Source organism: Manacus candei, unplaced genomic scaffold (assembly GCF_025592945.1).
Source record: "Manacus candei isolate 608988 ecotype Guabito, Panama unplaced genomic scaffold, ASM2559294v1 h1tg000072l, whole genome shotgun sequence".
In the NCBI taxonomy this organism is placed as follows: domain Eukaryota; kingdom Metazoa; phylum Chordata; class Aves; order Passeriformes; family Pipridae; genus Manacus; species Manacus candei.
The window spans coordinates 5,494,706-5,512,943 of NW_026138120.1; the positions used below are offsets into that span (position 1 = coordinate 5,494,706).

An 18,238-nucleotide genomic window follows, 5' to 3' on the forward strand; every position below is an offset into this window, starting at 1 on the left:
AGTAGCTACAAAGTCTCAGAGAAGGGCTTATGTGGTGGCACAAGACAGGACAAGATTGCTTAATATAGTTGGGATATAAGGGACCAGGAGAGCAGTAAGGGCTCTATGGCAATAACCACACTGAAAAATCACTTTTGTACTTCCAACAGTAAAGAAAATTATCTCTCTGAGGAGGGACTGCAGTGGCACCCAGATTTCTGCCAAAAGCTGGAAATGCAACTCCTTCCTACGCAGTTTTACTGTATGTGGATTTGTGCCCACTTGCTTTTTTAGATACATTAAGTGAAAAGATGATAAAAGAACTACTTCTTCTCGTGCTGAGTTTAAACATAGTCTCAGTCTCTAAGTCTGGTTTCTGTGAGCACCCCTGTGGATGCAAGAGAGGAGCAGAAATGAGAGTTGACACTGTAGAGAGGAGCATGTTCTACAGGCTGAGGAATGATTAGCCATGGACACACCTGCACTGCAAATTTTAGAAAGAGTACCTTGAAAAATAACTCCTCCAAGAAACTGGGGCTCTGCTATCTTTGGCATGGAGCTACAGCTAAGTCTTGTGAGGGAGTAGTAATGACACTGGAAAGCACCTTGTTTAAAATGCCAGTGACCAAGTAATTTTTAACTGTGGCAGAAGGGTCCTGCCTTTACATAATACTTATTGAAAGCACTCTGAGATGGGAAACTTTCAACAGTTTACTACTTCAGTTGCTACACCTTAATATGAGACCAGGATGTGTCTTTCTTGTGAGACACTATTTCAGTTTTTGTATCTGTTCCAGACTGAACTTTTGGAGGAGCATATTCAGTATCTGGTTTTGTCAAAGCTCAGCAAAACTTGAGTTTTGAGCAGTGACCTGAGGGGATCCTATTTTAACTTTTTTTTTTTTTTGGTATGTGTCCCTTGCTGAGTTTCTGCTGTTCACTTCATTAGGAATGTTATTGAAGAAGCATTGATTTGAGGAAAGCAATTGTTTTTGCTTTATTATAAGTACAGTTAATACATGGGCTTCTTTTCTGCTTATAAGGGAGAAGAACGTTTTGGTAATTGTAAATTCACACACACATGCACAAGCTCTTCTCATGTCCAATGGCAAGTTGTTATGGGGACTGGCAGACTGTCATCATTTTGATAGCTTGAGCAGTATATCTCTTGAACAGCAATGGAGCTCTTATGCAGAGAGTATCGTATGTTCCCAGCCAATTTACAGGGAAACAGCAATAACATTTTATCATGGTTGAGAGCCCAGTAGCTGCTTCCTATTAAACTTGCCCTTTCAGATACCTGTCTTGGATTAATTTGTTGATTTCAAATGGAAACTCAGTCTTCTCCACTGAAGCATGACTTTCTAGGATAGACTCTCGCTGAATGACAATTACTGTATATTCTAGCTGGTTTCAGACCATTACAGGCTTTGGGCACCGTGGAAGACAGAGGACTTCTTCAGTAACTGATTTTAATATATGTCTAATTTTAACTGTCAGTTATATATGCACCAGTGGATGAATCTTCAGAAAGATGAAATGCAAAGCACTTCTAACTTGCTCTTATTAATGGTACACTTGCTGAAAAGGAGAAAAAAAAATAGGTTCAGGTCTCCTGAAGAGAAGCTGCATGGTGTTTAAGAGCAATGAATTTTGAAGAAGCAGGGATACAAACTATCTTACTTTTTCTTTTCAGAGAGCAAAAACATGCCAGATCTAGTCCAAAGACAGTAGTTTACATATCTGTATAATACACACACGTTTTTAAAAGTATACTTTCACAGAGAGGTAGTTGGAACACTGTAAGAAGAGCATTCTTTGGGAGGGTTATATGTGTTTTGAAATAATAAGCTCTCTGTCTTGCAATATACTCACAGCTGTAATTAGGGGCCTCTGCTTGCAGCTAGATATGGCACAAATAGGCTCTATATTGTTAAAAATGCTGATCTGGATATAACAATGATAAGGAAACAAACAAGCCAAGAGATTTGTTTTGGGAAAAAAAAAAAGCAACCTTTGTATATTTGCAAGCTTAGGCTTTGAATGCTCCCACAATGCAGGGGTTTTTTTATTACAACAATTCAAGAGTGACTTTTGATGAAGACTTTGATGCATTATGCAAGATAAAAGTACAATTTATTGTGAAAACATATTGGTACTGAAAAATACTTTTTTTTTAATAAATGGCCACTGAAAGCATTCAGTTGAGTCAGAGGGTTGAAAAAACAGGGGAGGAGAATAAAGCTTGATCCCATTCAGACCAGCAGGAGACTTTCCATTGAATTCCAAGGGTTGCTGAAGCAAATCATAAATAAGAGTACACAGCAGTAGTGCTAAAAGGCTATCTGAGGTACAGAAAATGATCTTGCTTTGCATTAGGATGGCAGAATTGCAGGAGGCACATGCCATTATAGGAATAGCAGCCACCCTATGTCTGTCTTAAATGTAGTTTTTCAAATCCAAAATGCCTACTGAAATAAATAGACATGCATTTTAGCAACTGTTCCATTGGTAAGCTTTTTTCATCTATAAATTAAAACTTTGAGTGATACAGTGCCCGGAAGCAGTGTTAGGCTATGGAGATCTGCAGAAGTCTGTGGTGTCAGAGCTAATGTAAAGAGCATTGAATTCTATAAAAAACCCTTTGTAGAAGGTTGTGATATATTTAAAATGTCCTTTTCTCATCTTGGATTGTTACTGGACATAATGCCCTTGCTTTCTTTTTTGTCCTGAGCATAGCTGAACATTTGTACAGGGCCAGATGAACTGCTGCTGCTCGTCCTTGGTATAAATGGAATTGATGTAGAATTACACCTGCCATTTATTATCAACATAAATGTGAATTCATAAGAGGATTAATTTCCTATAATATTGAAGAATTTTCAGGGTCTACACTGAGCAGCAGTTTATGCCATCGTCTCTGTGGTAGAACAAATGACGTTTCTACTTGGACAAGCTTTGTTTTATCGGGATCAGTAACCTTATCAGCAGTTGACCCAGAACTATAATATATGTTTGCAAATAGATAACGTGTCAGAGTGAGATGCAGACTTGCCTCATAAGCAAGAGTATATAATGAAGATTTAATAATAGCAAACCCACAAATGTACAGATGTACGCAATAGTAATATTTTTTGCAAAGTGTAGCATTTTTATTCACATTACTAGAGCAGAATCGTTTGTGTTACCTTGTTTACTTCAGAAATGCACTGGCATTCACATATAAATGCATCACACAAGTACTTTCATGTTGCCACGCTTCCTTGTAAATTTTTTGTTTTGTTTAGAGAGTATAATTTTGATATGAAGAACAAGTATTTGACCAAGTGGGTAGCAGAATAGAGAATGCCTTTTAGTAATTGAAATACTAGGGAACTACTGTTCTCAGAGGACCTTTATTTCTCCTGCACTTTCAAAATTGCTAGGTGAAGAGGATTTGCTTAGTGCAAAAGGAAAACGGCTCTGAAAACCTATTGCTTAAATGGTGGATTGATGCTCTTTAATTTAAGATACAACATCCCTGCCCCCAATATCAATACTCTGTCATTTTTCATGACTTATAATAAAGGGAGAGGAATGACAGTATGGTTCTAAGATATAAAACAAGTCACCCATGTCTTGTGCATTTTGACATTAACACTTCTCTTCCTTGACCTTTGACAGATTAGGCCTTGACCCAAAGCTGCTGGCCAAAATCCTAAATATGAGCTCAGGTCGCTGTTGGTCAAGCGATACGTACAACCCTGTTCCTGGAGTGATGGAAGGAGTACCGTCTGCTAATAATTACCAAGGTGGCTTTGGAACAACACTCATGGCTAAGGTACGTAACACTTGCATGTGAAGTATGTGCAGTTGCTTCTCTCTGGGCTTCTTACAAACATTCTTCTCAGTGAAAATTTATGATTACAGGATAATATGTAGGGGAACCCAGCCTCTTCCTGTAGCTCTGAATTAATGAGTTGTTTAGGGAGCTTTTCCTTAACCTCTAGCTTCTTTCTAGCCACTGTTACTGCTGAGCCACTCATTGGGATTATATACACTGTCTTTTTGAGTTTTGCCTTAAAAAAGGAGTCCTAGTGGACTTATGTATAAGGTGAGCGTTCAGCAAGCCATTTAGGTGCCTCTTGTGTGACTGCTCTAGAATTTAGGAGCCTAAGTTCAAGAGAGAATTTGGGGAAACCAGGTGATTTAATTAGTTGCTAATAGTGGCATAAACATCTCGGATTTTGGGCCCACTTTCTTCTAGATGTCTAAACTGTGCTATTGGGCAAACTCTCTAGCATCCCTGTCCTTGCTAAGCCAATTGCTTATGTGCTTGTCCTTCTGCCTAAGGCCATTTTGAATGCAGAAAGCAAACAGATTTCTACCCACATCCCTACAGGCTGATCTTCTGCAGATGTCTACATCATGAGCCCTCCTGAATTGTCTTAGTGGCAGAAACCGTACTTCTCGTGAATAATAACCTAGTAATCTAAATTACTAGAAGTAATTCTTCTCCATGAAGTGGGAGTTCTGGGAGTTAGGGTCTTCTCAGCATGAACAAGTTCAAAACCTGCTGTTACCCATCCCAGGAGAATCCACTTACTGCCGTGCTCTTGACTGTTCCAGGAAAAGCACTGTCCTGAGTCACTCTGTGGTCAGGAAAGCAAAGCTCTTAGAGACCAGAGGAAAGTAGGCAAGGAAGTCAGGGCTCTGCACCCCATTGATGAGGATGCACAGCTGGAGGAAGGAGCTGTAGAACTGACTCTTGAACTACTTCTGAACTGAGCACAATGATTGCCTGAGGTAAATTATAAAATCAGCCCTGGAAGAGATCTCTCATCTAAGAATTGTAAGTGCAGAAGATAATTTCACACTGAATATCAGTTTCGTGGAGATACTGTTCTGAGGGAGGCATTTTAGTTCATACAGGCTAGGTTTTAGGCATACCAGTTTATGAGTGCTCCCAGCTGGTTAGGTATCCTGTCCTTTTTCAGCTCTTCCACAGAGAGTGGAAATTTAGCACTTAAAACTAAAACAACATTCTGAAAGGTGGTGAACAAACTCAGATATTGACATGCAAATCTCTGAAGTGCTGGAACTCCTGTATACCATACCTGCATACCGATACTGTTCCTGTCATTTCGCAGTTGATTTAGGACAATTGGTGCATTTGCACATTCAGTGACATTAGACAAATTCTGTCCAGAGTGGGTCCAGAGTGTTTTGCATGTGGTAGCATCGAAAAACTTTGCTAATGCTACATGGCTCAAAACCCTTCAATGGCTGACCCGCTACATTTTAAGTTTATGGACCAATGATCAGGTGCTTTCATTTCTTTGAGGGATGTGTTAAAATATTGGCAAATAGGAGTTTTTACATCATGTTCATGCCATTGAACATAGGGGACAATAAAGTGGTGTTTAAATTACTGATTTATAAAAGTGTTAGGTTATTCTTTGGAGTTTGCCAGAGCTATTGATTAGAGGTAAGCAACCTGATCTTGATCCTGCCTCAGAGCTTGTTTCCATCTTGTGTGCTGGTTCCAGAATCTGTTCTGTCTGTTATGCCTTGTTTCATACTGCAATCTCTTGTCTCATAATTCATACCTCTTAATCTTGTCCAGAATAACCTCACAGTATAAATGTGTTAGGGGCATGTATTTCCTTCCCTCTCTTTTAAGTTTCTTTATAAAGGTTTTTTTTTTCCTTTGGTCTACTTCTGAGGGGGACCAGCATCTCTCCTGGAAGCTGCCCTGAAAGATATTAGGAATAGCAGCCTGGCTTGTGCCTGTTTAAACTGCCAGCTTTTGCTTATAAAGTATCAGTGATAACCAAGAGGAGAGTTCCTCAGAGTCTGTAATTGCTGTTCACCTCTTCTGACTGCCTTTCTTGACAGTCCTGAAGAGTGAGTGCCTTCTTTAGGCTAGAATCCTCAATAAGCAGGAAAGGCATTAAATTCCTCTCATGCCTCTTGAACAATGCTATGTTATTCTATATAGATGGAAGATTTCTTGAATGAGTAAGTAGCCAAGACAGCTGATCACGTTCAGGCTATTATTTGGTGCAGTGGTGACCTCTTTGAAGACACTACTCCTTAGTTCGTGGAAAGACTTTTGCTACTATCCATTTCATGTGATATATCATGTAGTTTGTGAATTGTTTGAGATGGGGATTTTTTTAATGGGAAATGCAGAGCATGATTTTGCCACTTAAGAATAGAAAAGTACATATTCAAAGGAGAAGGAGATAGTGAAAACCCTGAAAATATCTCGGAGTGCCTCAGTAACAGTCACTAAACACAGTTAATAAACCTCAAGTTAGTGCTCACGTATCAGATATGGTAGAAGTCAAAGGCTTTCTTAAAATATTTTGTCAGCAATGGATCTCTCAAACAAAACCAGAGGATCCTTATTTTAAGTATTTGGGTCAGAAAAGTTTTCCAGAGACCTCTGAAAAGCTGTTTGGTCTTATAATTTGATATTGAAACATAGAATTTAGTCAACTTGATATGAAACCTGCTCTAAAGATTTTGCATTGAAAAGATCTAGTTTATTTCCCCACACCACCTTTGTGTCCAAGGCATTGCAGGCCAGAAGTTCCATCTTTCATTGACAGCACAATTGCTAATTAAATGTCAACTTTGAAGAGCTGAATTTATATCATATTCTTCTTGGGTCATGTCAAGACAGCCTTTGAGCTTTATTCCAAATGGCAGATTCATTTACATCAACTGCAAAATAAATGTAAGGAACCAGGTAATTCCAAAGTGAGCATTGGAAGCAGATTGCAAAAGAGAATCTGTTTCCCTATTCCAAGCTGAGAAAAAGTGGTTAGAATATTCAGTGCACTGAGATATCTGGAAGACGTTGTCAGTTCCAAAGAGTATGAGAGGAGCCATAAACTGTGCTCTCATTTTTACTTTTTCAGATAGGGAATGGAGTTTAAAAAGCAAAACAACTTTCCAGCACTTCAGAGTCAGGAGTCCTTGTCCATTTAACTGCTGAAATGTTGTTAAATGTTTCAGCCATTTTAGAACCAGAGTTTCATTATTAAAGTGAACAGACCTGCTTTATTGGTTTATGAGTGGTATTCCCCAATTTAGTACTCACTCTGAAAAGAAAACCCGCGAGCCACTACCCTTCTCCTCTGGTGAGAAACACAAAAGGCAGAGGTTGAGATAAGAACAATTTACTGGAAACAGCAATGAGATAAGAAACTAATAACAAACATGTTATTATGGAGCAGATCATCCTCAGTGCAGTCACACAGCACCTACAGGATGGACAAGGGATCAGACCCAGCCAGCACAGGTTTAGGAAGGGCAGGTCCTGTCTGACCAACCTGATCTCCTTTTATGATCGGGTGACCCGTCTGGTGGATGAGGGGAAGGCTGTGGATGTGTCTACCTGGACTTCAGCAAGGCCTTTGACACCATCTCCCACAGCATTCTCCTGAAAAAGCTGCAGCCCACGGCTTGGACAGGGGCACCCTGTGCTGGGTTAGGAACTGGCTGGAGGGCCGGGCCCAGAGAGTGGTGGTGAACGGGGCTGCGTCCAGTTGGCAGCCGGTCACTAGTGGTGTCCCCCAGGGATCAGTGTTGGACCCAGTCCTGTTTAATATCTTTATTGATGATTTAGATGAGGGGATGAGTCCACCATCAGCAAATTTGCAGATGACACTAAGCTGGGGGGCAGTGTCGATCAGCTGGAAGGCAGGAGGGCTCTGCAGAGGGACCTGGATAGGTTGGAGAGTTGGGCTGATTCCAAAGGGATGAGGTTCAACAAGGCCAAGTGCCGGGTCCTGCACTTTGGCCACAACAACCCCCTGCAGTGCTACAGGCTGGGCACAGAGTGGCTGGAGAGCAGCCAGGCAGAAAGGGACCTGGGAGTTTGGATTGACAAGAAGCCAGCAGTGTGCCCAGGTGGCCAAGAAGGCCAATGGCATGCTGGCCTGTATCAGGAACAGTGTGGTCAGCAGGTCCAAGGAAGTGATTCTTCCCCTGTACTCAGTGCTGGTGAGGCCACACCTTGAGTACTGTGTCCAGTTCTGGGCCCCTCAGTTCAGGAAGGACATTGAGGTGCTGGAGCAGGTCCAGAGGAGGGCAACGAGGCTGGTGAAGGGACTCAAGCACCAGTGCTATGAGGAGAGGCTGAGGAAGCTGGAGTTGTTTAGCCTGGAGAAGAGGAGGCTCAGGGGAGACCTCATCACTCTCTACAACTATTTGAAAGGAGGTTGTAGCCAGGTGGGGGTTGGTCTCTTTTCCCAGGCAACTATCAGCAAGACAAGAGGGCATGGTCTCAAGTTGTGCCAGGGGAGGTTTAGGTTAGATATTAGAAAGAATTTCTTTACAGAGAGGGTGGTCAGACATTGGAATGGGCTGCCCAGGGAAGTGGTGGATTCTCCATCCCTGGAGATTTTTAAAAAGAGACTGGATGTGGCACTCAGTGCCATGGTTTAGTAACTGCAGCAGTAGTGGATCAAGGGTTGGACTTGATGATCTCGGAGGTCCTTCCAACCCAGCTGATTCTATGATTCTATGTACAAAGAGAGGGTGATTTACATGCAAAACACTCACCAAGTCTGGGACAGTGAAAAGCAATGGTGAACAGACCCTCTGTCCTCCAGCTTTTCCTTGTCCTCCAGGAAAGAACATGCTTTCTTCCTGGAAGTAAGAGAGAGTGCCTTTCCCCTGCCCCTGACAATGACAGGGGATGGTATTGAATAACATTAGGGTCTTGACCACGCCCATAGGGCTCCAGGCTCTGCCCCCTCCCAGCTACTGTGAAAAATTACCTCTGTCATTGGCCAAAACCAAGACATTTATGAAACTCTATTTATGCTAGAAGTCTATTCAGAATTTTCAGGGATTATTTCTGTGAATGTCCCTTCCCTAGTTTGGAGTTAGATGATTTTGCCGTTCTAATATTCCATTACGTGATTTAAGCTTTCTTGAATAAAAGGAATAATATGGGACAGGTTTCACAAAGAGCATTTATAAGAAGCTAGGAATATGTCATGGAATATCTTATTTTAAGTGAGGTTAAAGTAACTGTTCCTAGATTTGTCATGTCATCAGTCTTTCAACAGAGTTGCTAGACAAGAAGAAATGATCTGCCCTGATGCAGATGAAAACTGTTTTGGATCTTGTGTCATCTAAAATATATGTTTTTCCATTTTCCTAGATCTTGAAGTCATTCAAGGGTAATAGGAAAAGTAACTGTAATTCTGATTTGTATCAGAATGACCTTTATAGAGCCGATTTACAGATCGAAGTGACATTTAGAGAGTAGAGTAAGATCTTGAATTTCCTTGTGCTAATTCAAATCCAGACACACAGAAAGTAAAGACCTGTCTTGTAAGTCATTCCTGAGAAGTCAAAGGTGCTCTCAGCAGTATTACAGTTTCTCAGTTCTTCTGTATCAAAGATGGGGTCCATCTGTCAGAGAAGGAGAAGAGCATCCTCAGTTACAGGCTTGTGCAGCTGGTGAAGAGGGCTTTAAACTAAACTTGCTGGAGGAGGGGAACCTCTATCCATCCCACTCCTACCAATTTGATGCCAGTGACAGCAATAGGTGCCCAGAGCCTGGAGATGGATTGCAGGTCAGCAGGAGAGCACCTGAAGAGCAACACAAAGGAATTGCAGCCAGTAAATTGACTTCATCAGATCCCAACTTAAATGACTCTATGCACATGCTGTGTGCATGCCTGCAGGGCTGTGATCTTGTTGGCATCATGGAGACATGGTGGGATGGCTCCTGTGACTAGAGTGCTGGAGTGGAAGGATATGGGCTCTTTAGGAAGGGCAAGCAGGTAAATGAGGAGGGGATGTTGCCCTCTATGTCATTGACCAGCTGGAGTGCATGGAGCTCCTCCTGGGGATGGATGAGGAGCTGACTGAAAGCTTATGGGTCAAATTAAAGGGAAGGCATGGACAGGTGACATTATAGTGGGGATCTGCCACAGGCCACATCACCAGGAAGACTGAGCAAATGAGACCAATATAGACAGATCAGAGCAGTTTCACGTTCACAAGCCCTTTTCCTCATGAGGGACTTTAACCACACTGATATCTGCTGGAGGACCAACACAGAAGGGCACAAGCACTCCAGGAGGTTCCTGGAATGCATTGTTGATAATTTCCTGTGCACTTGCAGCCCAGAAATTCATATGCATCCTGGGATGCATCAGAAGCAGCATGGCCAGCAGGACGAGGAGCATGATTCTCCCCCCTCTATCTGCTCTTGTGATACCCCACTTGGAGTGCTGCATCCAGCCCTGGGGCCTCCAACATAAAATGAAAAGGGACCTGCTGGAGTGAGCGCAGAGGAGGGCAATGAAGAGGGCTGGATCATCTCTCCTATGAAGACAAGCTGAGAAAGTTGGGGTTGTTTAGCCTAAAGAAGAGAAGGCTCCAGGGAGACCTTCCAGGACCTATAGGAGGCCCACAAGAGACATGGAGAGAGACTTGACAAGGGCGCGTAGTGACAGGACAAGGGGTAGTGGCTTCAAACTGAAAGATTTAGGTTAGATATTAGGAAGACATTCTTTGCTATGAGGGTGGTGAGGCACTGGAACAAGTTGCCCATAGAAGTTGTGGATGCCCTATCCCTGGAAGTGTGTGTTCAAGGCCAGGTTGGATGGGGCTTGGAGCAACCTGGTCTAGTGGAAGGTGTCCCTGGCCATAACTGGGGGGGGAGTTGGAACTAGATGATTTTTAAGGTCCCTTCCAACCCAAACCATTTAAAAACAATGAAAAAAATCAGTCACAACAGATTCTATAAACCACTATAGTTCTGGATGGACAGGAAATCTAGGGATTTCCTCGTATCACTTGAGAGGTTCTTTTGCATCTTTCTTGGAATGTGGATGACAAAATTGATTTCTTTAACAAGACCTTATAAAGGCAGCCTTGAGTGCAAGTGCAGGCATTACTTTCTTACTTAGACAAGAGATCTGTTTATATATACAGGCCCTTTTTAGCGCTTCCTGCTTTGGTTGGTTTCATGTCTTATTCAGCTTAGAGTTCAAGGCATCCTCCAGCCTAGCTTGTCATTTTGGATAGAAATGACTATAGCTGACTATTTCTGGCTAACCATGGTTAGTCATAGTACCTGGTACTCTCCTTTGGCTTCTCTGCTATTTATTTCAGATTATGACTGTAATTGAAATTGACCAAGGACTCTTGGAGGATAGGTTTCAAATTCATCCTCTTTGAACCTTCCCTCCCTTTTTTGCCCCAAATTTAGTGTTTAAAAATGCAGTGGCATTATTCTCTGTATCCCTTTATTAAAGAAAGTCATTAAAGAAAACTTTGAATTGCAGCAGACCCAGGACAGTCCCCTGAGGAACTCTCTAATACACCCTTCCAGTTAAGGCTCCAAACCGTTTATATTCACAAAGGAGCCTATGCTTCTCATTTTGCTATTAACTGGTTACATTACGCTAAATGTATGTATGCTAAGTGGCTTCAATTTTCTTGTTTTTTAAATTCCTTCTGCTTGATTCGTAACTAGTTTCTAGAAATAAAGAAGTCCTCTTGCCCAAACAAGAAAATGATGCTATTAGAACCTATGTTCTGAAAGTTTCAGTGAATAGCCAGGGAGATTTTCTTTTTGGAGATGACATAACACAGTGGGGAAGAGTCTGAGTCTTGCTACCAGGTTAGATAGTGATCTAGAATCTTAAAATTCCTCCAGATCTTAAGGTGGTTGTCTGCCTGGCAAAGTTTGAGGTTTTTCTGTTGAATAACATTGAATTACCGTTTTAAAGAATAAAAACTAAATAAGACTCACTTCTTCTAGGATAGAAATTTTAAGGCTGGAGTATTGTATTTGTTGGCAGTAGAGTTCTTGTCACACTGGAAACCAAATAACTTATAATATGTATATGTTTATTTATTGTTACTCCTGTAACTTTTTCTCTTTTTCTTTCCTTCCATTCTTCCTCTCTCTTCTTCCTCCCCACAGGATCTTGGCTTGGCCCAGATTTCTGCCACTAACTCGATGACACCAGTTCCTTTGGGATCCCAGGCACATCAGATCTACAGGATGATGTGTGCCAAAGGCTATGCCCTGAAAGACTTCTCAGCTGTGTTCCAGTTTTTACGTGAGGAGGAAACCTTGTGAGCTGTCCTTTGGAAATGGACACAATAACAAAACACATTCTTTTATCCTTATAGCTCGTTTGAGAAGTTTGTGGGTTTAATCAAGTACTGTGCATCCTGCTCCCATACAGACTAATCATCTTTGGTTGTCTAGATCGCAGCAAACTCCAGAGTTTCGTCATAATTCTTGAAAAAGCAAGTCACAGGAAGGAATTGTTTGGCAACAGCCAACAGCAAGTCCTTTTTTCTTTTTTTAAGAACCATCAATTTTTTTTTTTCACTAGATGCAGTAAATAAGAATTTTTTTTATTAAACACTTAACTGTTTGCTTTTAAAATAACTTACATTATGGCTACAAAGGTAGTTGAATCATGAATAATAAGAGAATGTTTTATTGTGATTTTATCATATATAGTGATCTATTAAAATTTTAAATTAATACTTTATGGAAAAAGGGAATATTTGTTCAATGAAGAAACACAGCTTGATATGGATATTTTTTTTTTCCTTGGACCTACTAGCCTTGGGTTGATCAGAAGTGAATTTGTCCTGGGATTCAGGTTGCAGATTAAGTTTATAGGCACTCGTTCTAAGTGGAAAGCTGTTACAGCATGTTTACCTGATAGACTTAGTTAAAATAATACAGAATGTGTGTCCCTCTTGTAAAGTTCCGTTATTGTATTTTGCTAACCCAATTTTATATTTTCTTGTATTCTGTCGCACATTTTCAGAACCCAAGATGGGCACTTAGCAGAAGTTCTAACAAAGTGTACATTCGTTTTAGTTAATTACTGAATTATTTTAAATCTAAACGAACCCCATTATTTTGAAAAGAAATAAAATCTATACTGGTAAATACTTGCTGTATGATTATTTGCATTTTGTTTTGATGCTGTCTTGCACACACAGTATTAACCAAAACTTGTACTAAGTGGTCTTATTTTTTAATTTGCTTGGTTTTCTACAGATTACCAGCTTATCTTGCAAAACCAAGCTTTCCAAAAGCTCTTGAAGAAATGCAGATGGTAATATATTTGCGTATGTATTACCTTAACCATTTACCGTCTCCTTGGTCTTGCAAGAGTATAGGTACACACTTGACTCTATAAGTACTCATGTTGATTTTGCTAGAACTGCACACGTTTAGGCTCTAAGTGTAATGATCAATTATGCATTTACAGTCCTGTTTTGATTGTATGATGGATCCTTTTATATGTGCACATTAGGTTATCAAAATTCTGGACGTGAATTAGCTCAATTCTGTGAATGGTCAGAGAACTTGGATACTGTATTTTAACAACTTAGTAACATCATAACCACTCTGATGCTGGAAAACACAGAAACATAGAACCATAGTTGCAGATGTATGATCACATTACAACATTTTTTTTCCTATGGGACTCCTGCCTCACATAATACAAAGGATGGATCTAGTCTTGTAATGAATTTGGGGTCAACTAGTGAAGGATGTTTTTGCCAGTGGGATCCTTGTTCATTTAGAAGTTTTATAGTGGATGAGGTAAGGAATTGTAGGAGTGTCCTGGTTAAGTTTTTAGCCAAGGAATTGTAGGAGTGTCTGGTTAAGTTTGTAGCCTCTCTATATGACTTTGAGATCTGGCTGGCATCAGCTGGACTGCTGAGAGATGCTTTTTTCTACTGTCTGCCCCAGCCTGTAGCAGCATTTGCTGTGAAAGTGTTCGCTGGTAACCCTGGGTTTACCTGTAACCCTGGGCTTAAAGGAGGCATAGCCATTTGTTTTCTGAAGACATTATATGCACATACAATTGTTGGGAGTCATGACGGAAGAGAATTTGCTCAGTGAGACCCAGTCTTCGAAGCTTTTAGCCTCTGAAATCATAAAGTTTCTGTTAAGTATGTGGAAACCTCGTTGTTATTTTTATGGTTCTCTCAGAGGCTTGTAGCTTAGGCTTCCTGGGGTTCATTTCTCCTTCCTCAAAACCTCTCATCAAATTTTAAATTGTTACTCCAGAGTATAGGGTGCTCAAGTTGGAGGAGAGGCTGCCAGAACTGCCATTTTGGCAAACCAAGAAAGTGTTCTGTGGTCTCCTTCTTGGAGGAGGATTTTGGCTGAAATTAAACAAACAAACAAGCAAAAAACCAAAACCCCAGCTTCAGGGCAGACAGCCAGCACATAAAGTTTTAGAACAGGCAGTTAATTTGGCAAAGTCAGAAACAAGTTTTTAAATAAATCTTATTATAGAAAGTGCCTTGAAAACTTCAATGATATCCAATACCTGCAGCCAGTAATATGATTTATATTAGAATACATATTTTTTTAAAAAATTCTGCAGAAGAATATTGTGTGACTGTATACATATAGTGGTGATGGTATTCATGCTATCTATGGCTATTCTGCATGGGCGTATGTTTATAATGTATCTTGTGCTTGGGGTATACTCCTGACCTATGGAAATTAAACAAATACTAAAACTGTTGTCACTGCCAGAAACAGGTGTTGAAAACTGTAATTTGTTGAGTTGAACAGAAAGATGGTAAAATTGATTGAATTTCCACACTAATTACCTCTCAGTGCATACACACAAATTAGGTGCAACAAATTAACAACATATTTTGTAAATGTCCCATAGGGAAACTTGAGGTGACTTCTTTTTAAATTAGTTTGAATGTTAAACCAGCCCTCCCATCATGCTTACTTTGGAAACTCACCTATATCAAATGCATTTATTGACTAACAGGAAAACATTGACAACCAATAAAAGTAGTGATATGTTTTTAAAAAAATCCTCAGCAGCCTTCTGTCATTTATGATTCAGTATAACCAGTCTTAAGCAACTATTTTTGGTGGTCGTTTAACAGAGGAGGCCTTCTGTTAAAACCACTGAGTACTATATTGCTTTAACTTTATTTATGGCTCTTACAAGCCTCAGGAGGAAGAGAAGGTATTCTGACCAAGTAAATGTATTATACGTGGTAGTCTGGCTCTGCTTTAGTCAATGGGAATTTGGCCATTCAGTACAATACTGCCAAGATTTCACAGTGTGTGTTGAATGCCCACATGATTACAGTGCAGATGTGGCCAAGATGCAGCTGTAGAGAAGCTCAAGCACAATGCTCTGGCAGGGGTTGTGCCACATTACTGGCATTAGGATTATGAGAAGTTGTGGTAGCTCTGAGAGGAAGGAGCCAGCACAAGCTGCTGAAGTTCATACTGCTAGTCTCCACCCCAGCCGTGTCCCACACTGGATGAGCGTGATGCTGAGGGGTAAAAAATAGCTGCTATCCCTGCCTGCTTGAGAACAGAACTACCTGTCTTTTCAGCTGTTTAAATCTTACAGCTCTTTGCCACAAGGAGCTTTTATCGAATGGTTTATGGAACTGAAAGACTGGGGCCACCCCTGAAGCAAGCAGAGAAGGGCTGCCATCGTACAAGGGTTACTGTATTTATGCAACAGATGTCTGTCTATGCTTTTAGTCTACCAGCTTGATTTATAAGACAAAATCTATTCAGGCACCGTCTGGACCAGTAGTGATACCTGTTGCTTTTGACTGGTCTTTACATCATCATAGTCTTCTCCTCCCTCATATAAAAATAAATGTAATCCAGCTTTTCTCAGGAAAAGTTGAGAATATTGTCTGTCTTCACAAGACTGACTAGTAAGTTGTGGAAACTCTGAAGCAGTTTGGAAACCTCTGCTTTGTTTCTTTGATACTCTGACACACCATGTGGAGCTAGGGTTCTCTGCAGTATTTTAGACCTAAGGTTTACTTAGACCCTCTTGAAGTTTGAGGTTGTAGACTTCATGGACTTCAGTATCAAGTTCTTAGAACTCTTACTGCAACTCTGGCAAAACTGAAAAATTATATTTCCGGAGTAGGAGAAGTTTACTTCAGCATCTACAAATTAGAATAAACGGTACTTCTGAAAAGCTCAAGGTTTCAATAGAAAGAATGGCTTTGCTGTTCTGTGCAACAACATAATGGATGTGTGGTCTTTAAAGGCTGCTGGTAGTTTTGAGATTTGCTACTTTATATTTGTGATTTGTCACCACCTCTCCAGCCTTCTAGCACGATTACACATTAAATTTTTTTCAATAAGAATGATAGCAGCCATTACGAAGTTTTCTTAGGGGGACAGAAAATGAGTATTTTTATATGGTTGGTGTGTTCAGGAGATGTATGAACTAGGCATCCATATGGCAGTAATTTTTTTTTTTTTGGTTTTGGCATTCATCATGGCTTGTAAGCACTTGAGGTAAATTGGAACAGGTGGATAAACCTTCCTGAAGTACTAAATGTCTCGTAACAACTACTGTATAATTAAAAACCGTCTGGCTCTTTTTGCATTTACACCCAGCTCTTCCTTTTGACCTTGACCCTGAGATGAGGTCTGGATTTTCATTTGAAGTAAGAAGTAATTCAGTCTGTTTCTTCATTTAGTTTTACTGAGCCTCCATTAGTGATGACAGACTTTAGTCTGTTAGAGTAAAGGGTGTAAATGGAGATAATAAATGTGCTAAGGTATGTTTTATGAAGTTCACTGATTTCAAAAAGACTTGGAGGACTGGCCAAAACCAACTGAAATCCAACTGATAAAAAGATGTTTACCTGTACCTAAAATACTGCTACTCTGTAAAGAAATGCAAATGTTGTTATACTACATTTCAGTCCTTATAGTATTTTTAGAAAATAAATTAATTGTATTTTTGTCTTGTTGAAATTCAAAGGAGAAAGCAGACAAGTAGAACAAAAGTAGCAGCCTTTTACTGTGGTCATGCATAAGCTTTATTTGGCCAGAATCAAGTGTTACTGCTGTCTTCCAGTTTGAGATACATGACAATATTAGCTTGTATTTATGCAGGCAACTTAGGGCACCAACAGCTGTAGGGAAGAAAGTGATGTGGGAAATAACTTAAAGAATACTCCTTAAATTCACTGAGCTGCCTACTTTGTTCTGAGTCCTCTTTTCCAACTGATTTAACAGCATTAACTGAGCTGTAGCCACTGGTTGCAGGCACACCTGAGCCAGCTGTAAGCCAGTGTGTATCTGCAGCTGTCGAGTCCCAGAGGCTTTCCTGGGTAAATACTGGGGCAGCAGTGCTATGTAACACAGGCAGTTTCCAGTACCTAACCTGTCTGGTTTGTGGCTAGCAATAGTGGGTCATTTTTGCTTTCCAGTCATGTTATTCCATGGCCTAAGAGCCTGGAAGCTTTCAATGACCAGTATTTAGTAGGCTAATGCATTTGATGTTGTAGCTGTTACCTGTTTTACAGCATCCTCCTGGCAGTCTGTGACCTGCCGCTTCTTCCTCTGTTTGTACGATGCTTAGGAGAAAGTCCCCTTGGTGTTGTGTAATTGTGTCAGGCAGCAGTCGAGCTGCAGTCCACAAAAAAGGCTGAGTTCAGTCACTCTCTGCTGATTGAAACCGGAGCTTCTTACACAGGGAGTTAAGATATGCTTAGATTCCTCTCCATTTCTGCTTAAAAGCTTCTCATGCAAGCTCTACCTTGTTTGAACCTATGTATTGCAAGGCACCAGGAATCTGCAGTGTGTCAGTTGTTTGGGTTTTTTTCCTGTATCTGACTGTGTTAGAGCTACATTTGTTGTTCATACTTAAAAATAGCCAATTTCTGGTCCTTGTCAGGAGATGGGGAGAAAAACACCACTAAACAAATGGAGATTGGTAGGTCAGAGGACCTGATGCTAACACGTTAGTCTCACTAGAAAGCCATTGGATCCTGTCCCCACCTCCTATTGCTGTGACTTTTTTTCCTCTGCTTGTCCCTGGGTAGATAACTGTGTTAGGTTATGTGGATGCAAACGGAGTCTGTGTTTAATAAAAGAGAAGTAAGCAGCATCTTGTGCTGTGTGACCTAGTGGGCCTATCAGGGAAAGGTGGTTCCTTGTAAAACAGATAAGGGAACCACAATCTGCTCCCTCCGGCACCATGATAAAGACGGAGACACTGAGTCTGCAGACATCTTTAGATACTACCACTAAAGTCACAGCCGGCAGAATGCAGTTCCTGTCCCACATCGAACCACCCAGCTCTGCTGTCTGAGCAATAAACATCACACCAGCCTCTCCAAACTCTCCCTGAGGCCGCTTGTGGCTCTAGTTTTGGCAGCTTTGTCTGCCTTGGCCCTGGCTGCTTGGAATTCACTTCTGCACTTCCTCCCAGAAATTCCTTTTCTA

General features: G+C 40.8%; 1 protein-coding gene across 2 annotated transcripts in view; it reads left to right on the forward strand.

Moving 5' to 3' along the window:
• HIBADH (3-hydroxyisobutyrate dehydrogenase) overlaps positions 1-12,921 on the forward strand; it is an 86,699-nt gene extending 73,778 nt beyond the window's left edge. For both annotated transcript variants that reach the window (XM_051808340.1, XM_051808342.1), the window contains 2 exons: positions 3,643-3,799; positions 11,927-12,921. In XM_051808340.1, the coding sequence (XP_051664300.1) occupies positions 3,643-3,799; positions 11,927-12,085 (316 nt within the window). In that variant the 3' untranslated portion in view covers positions 12,086-12,921. The remainder of the gene's footprint in view (positions 1-3,642; positions 3,800-11,926) is intronic.
• The last annotated feature ends 5,317 nt before the right edge of the window (positions 12,922-18,238 follow it).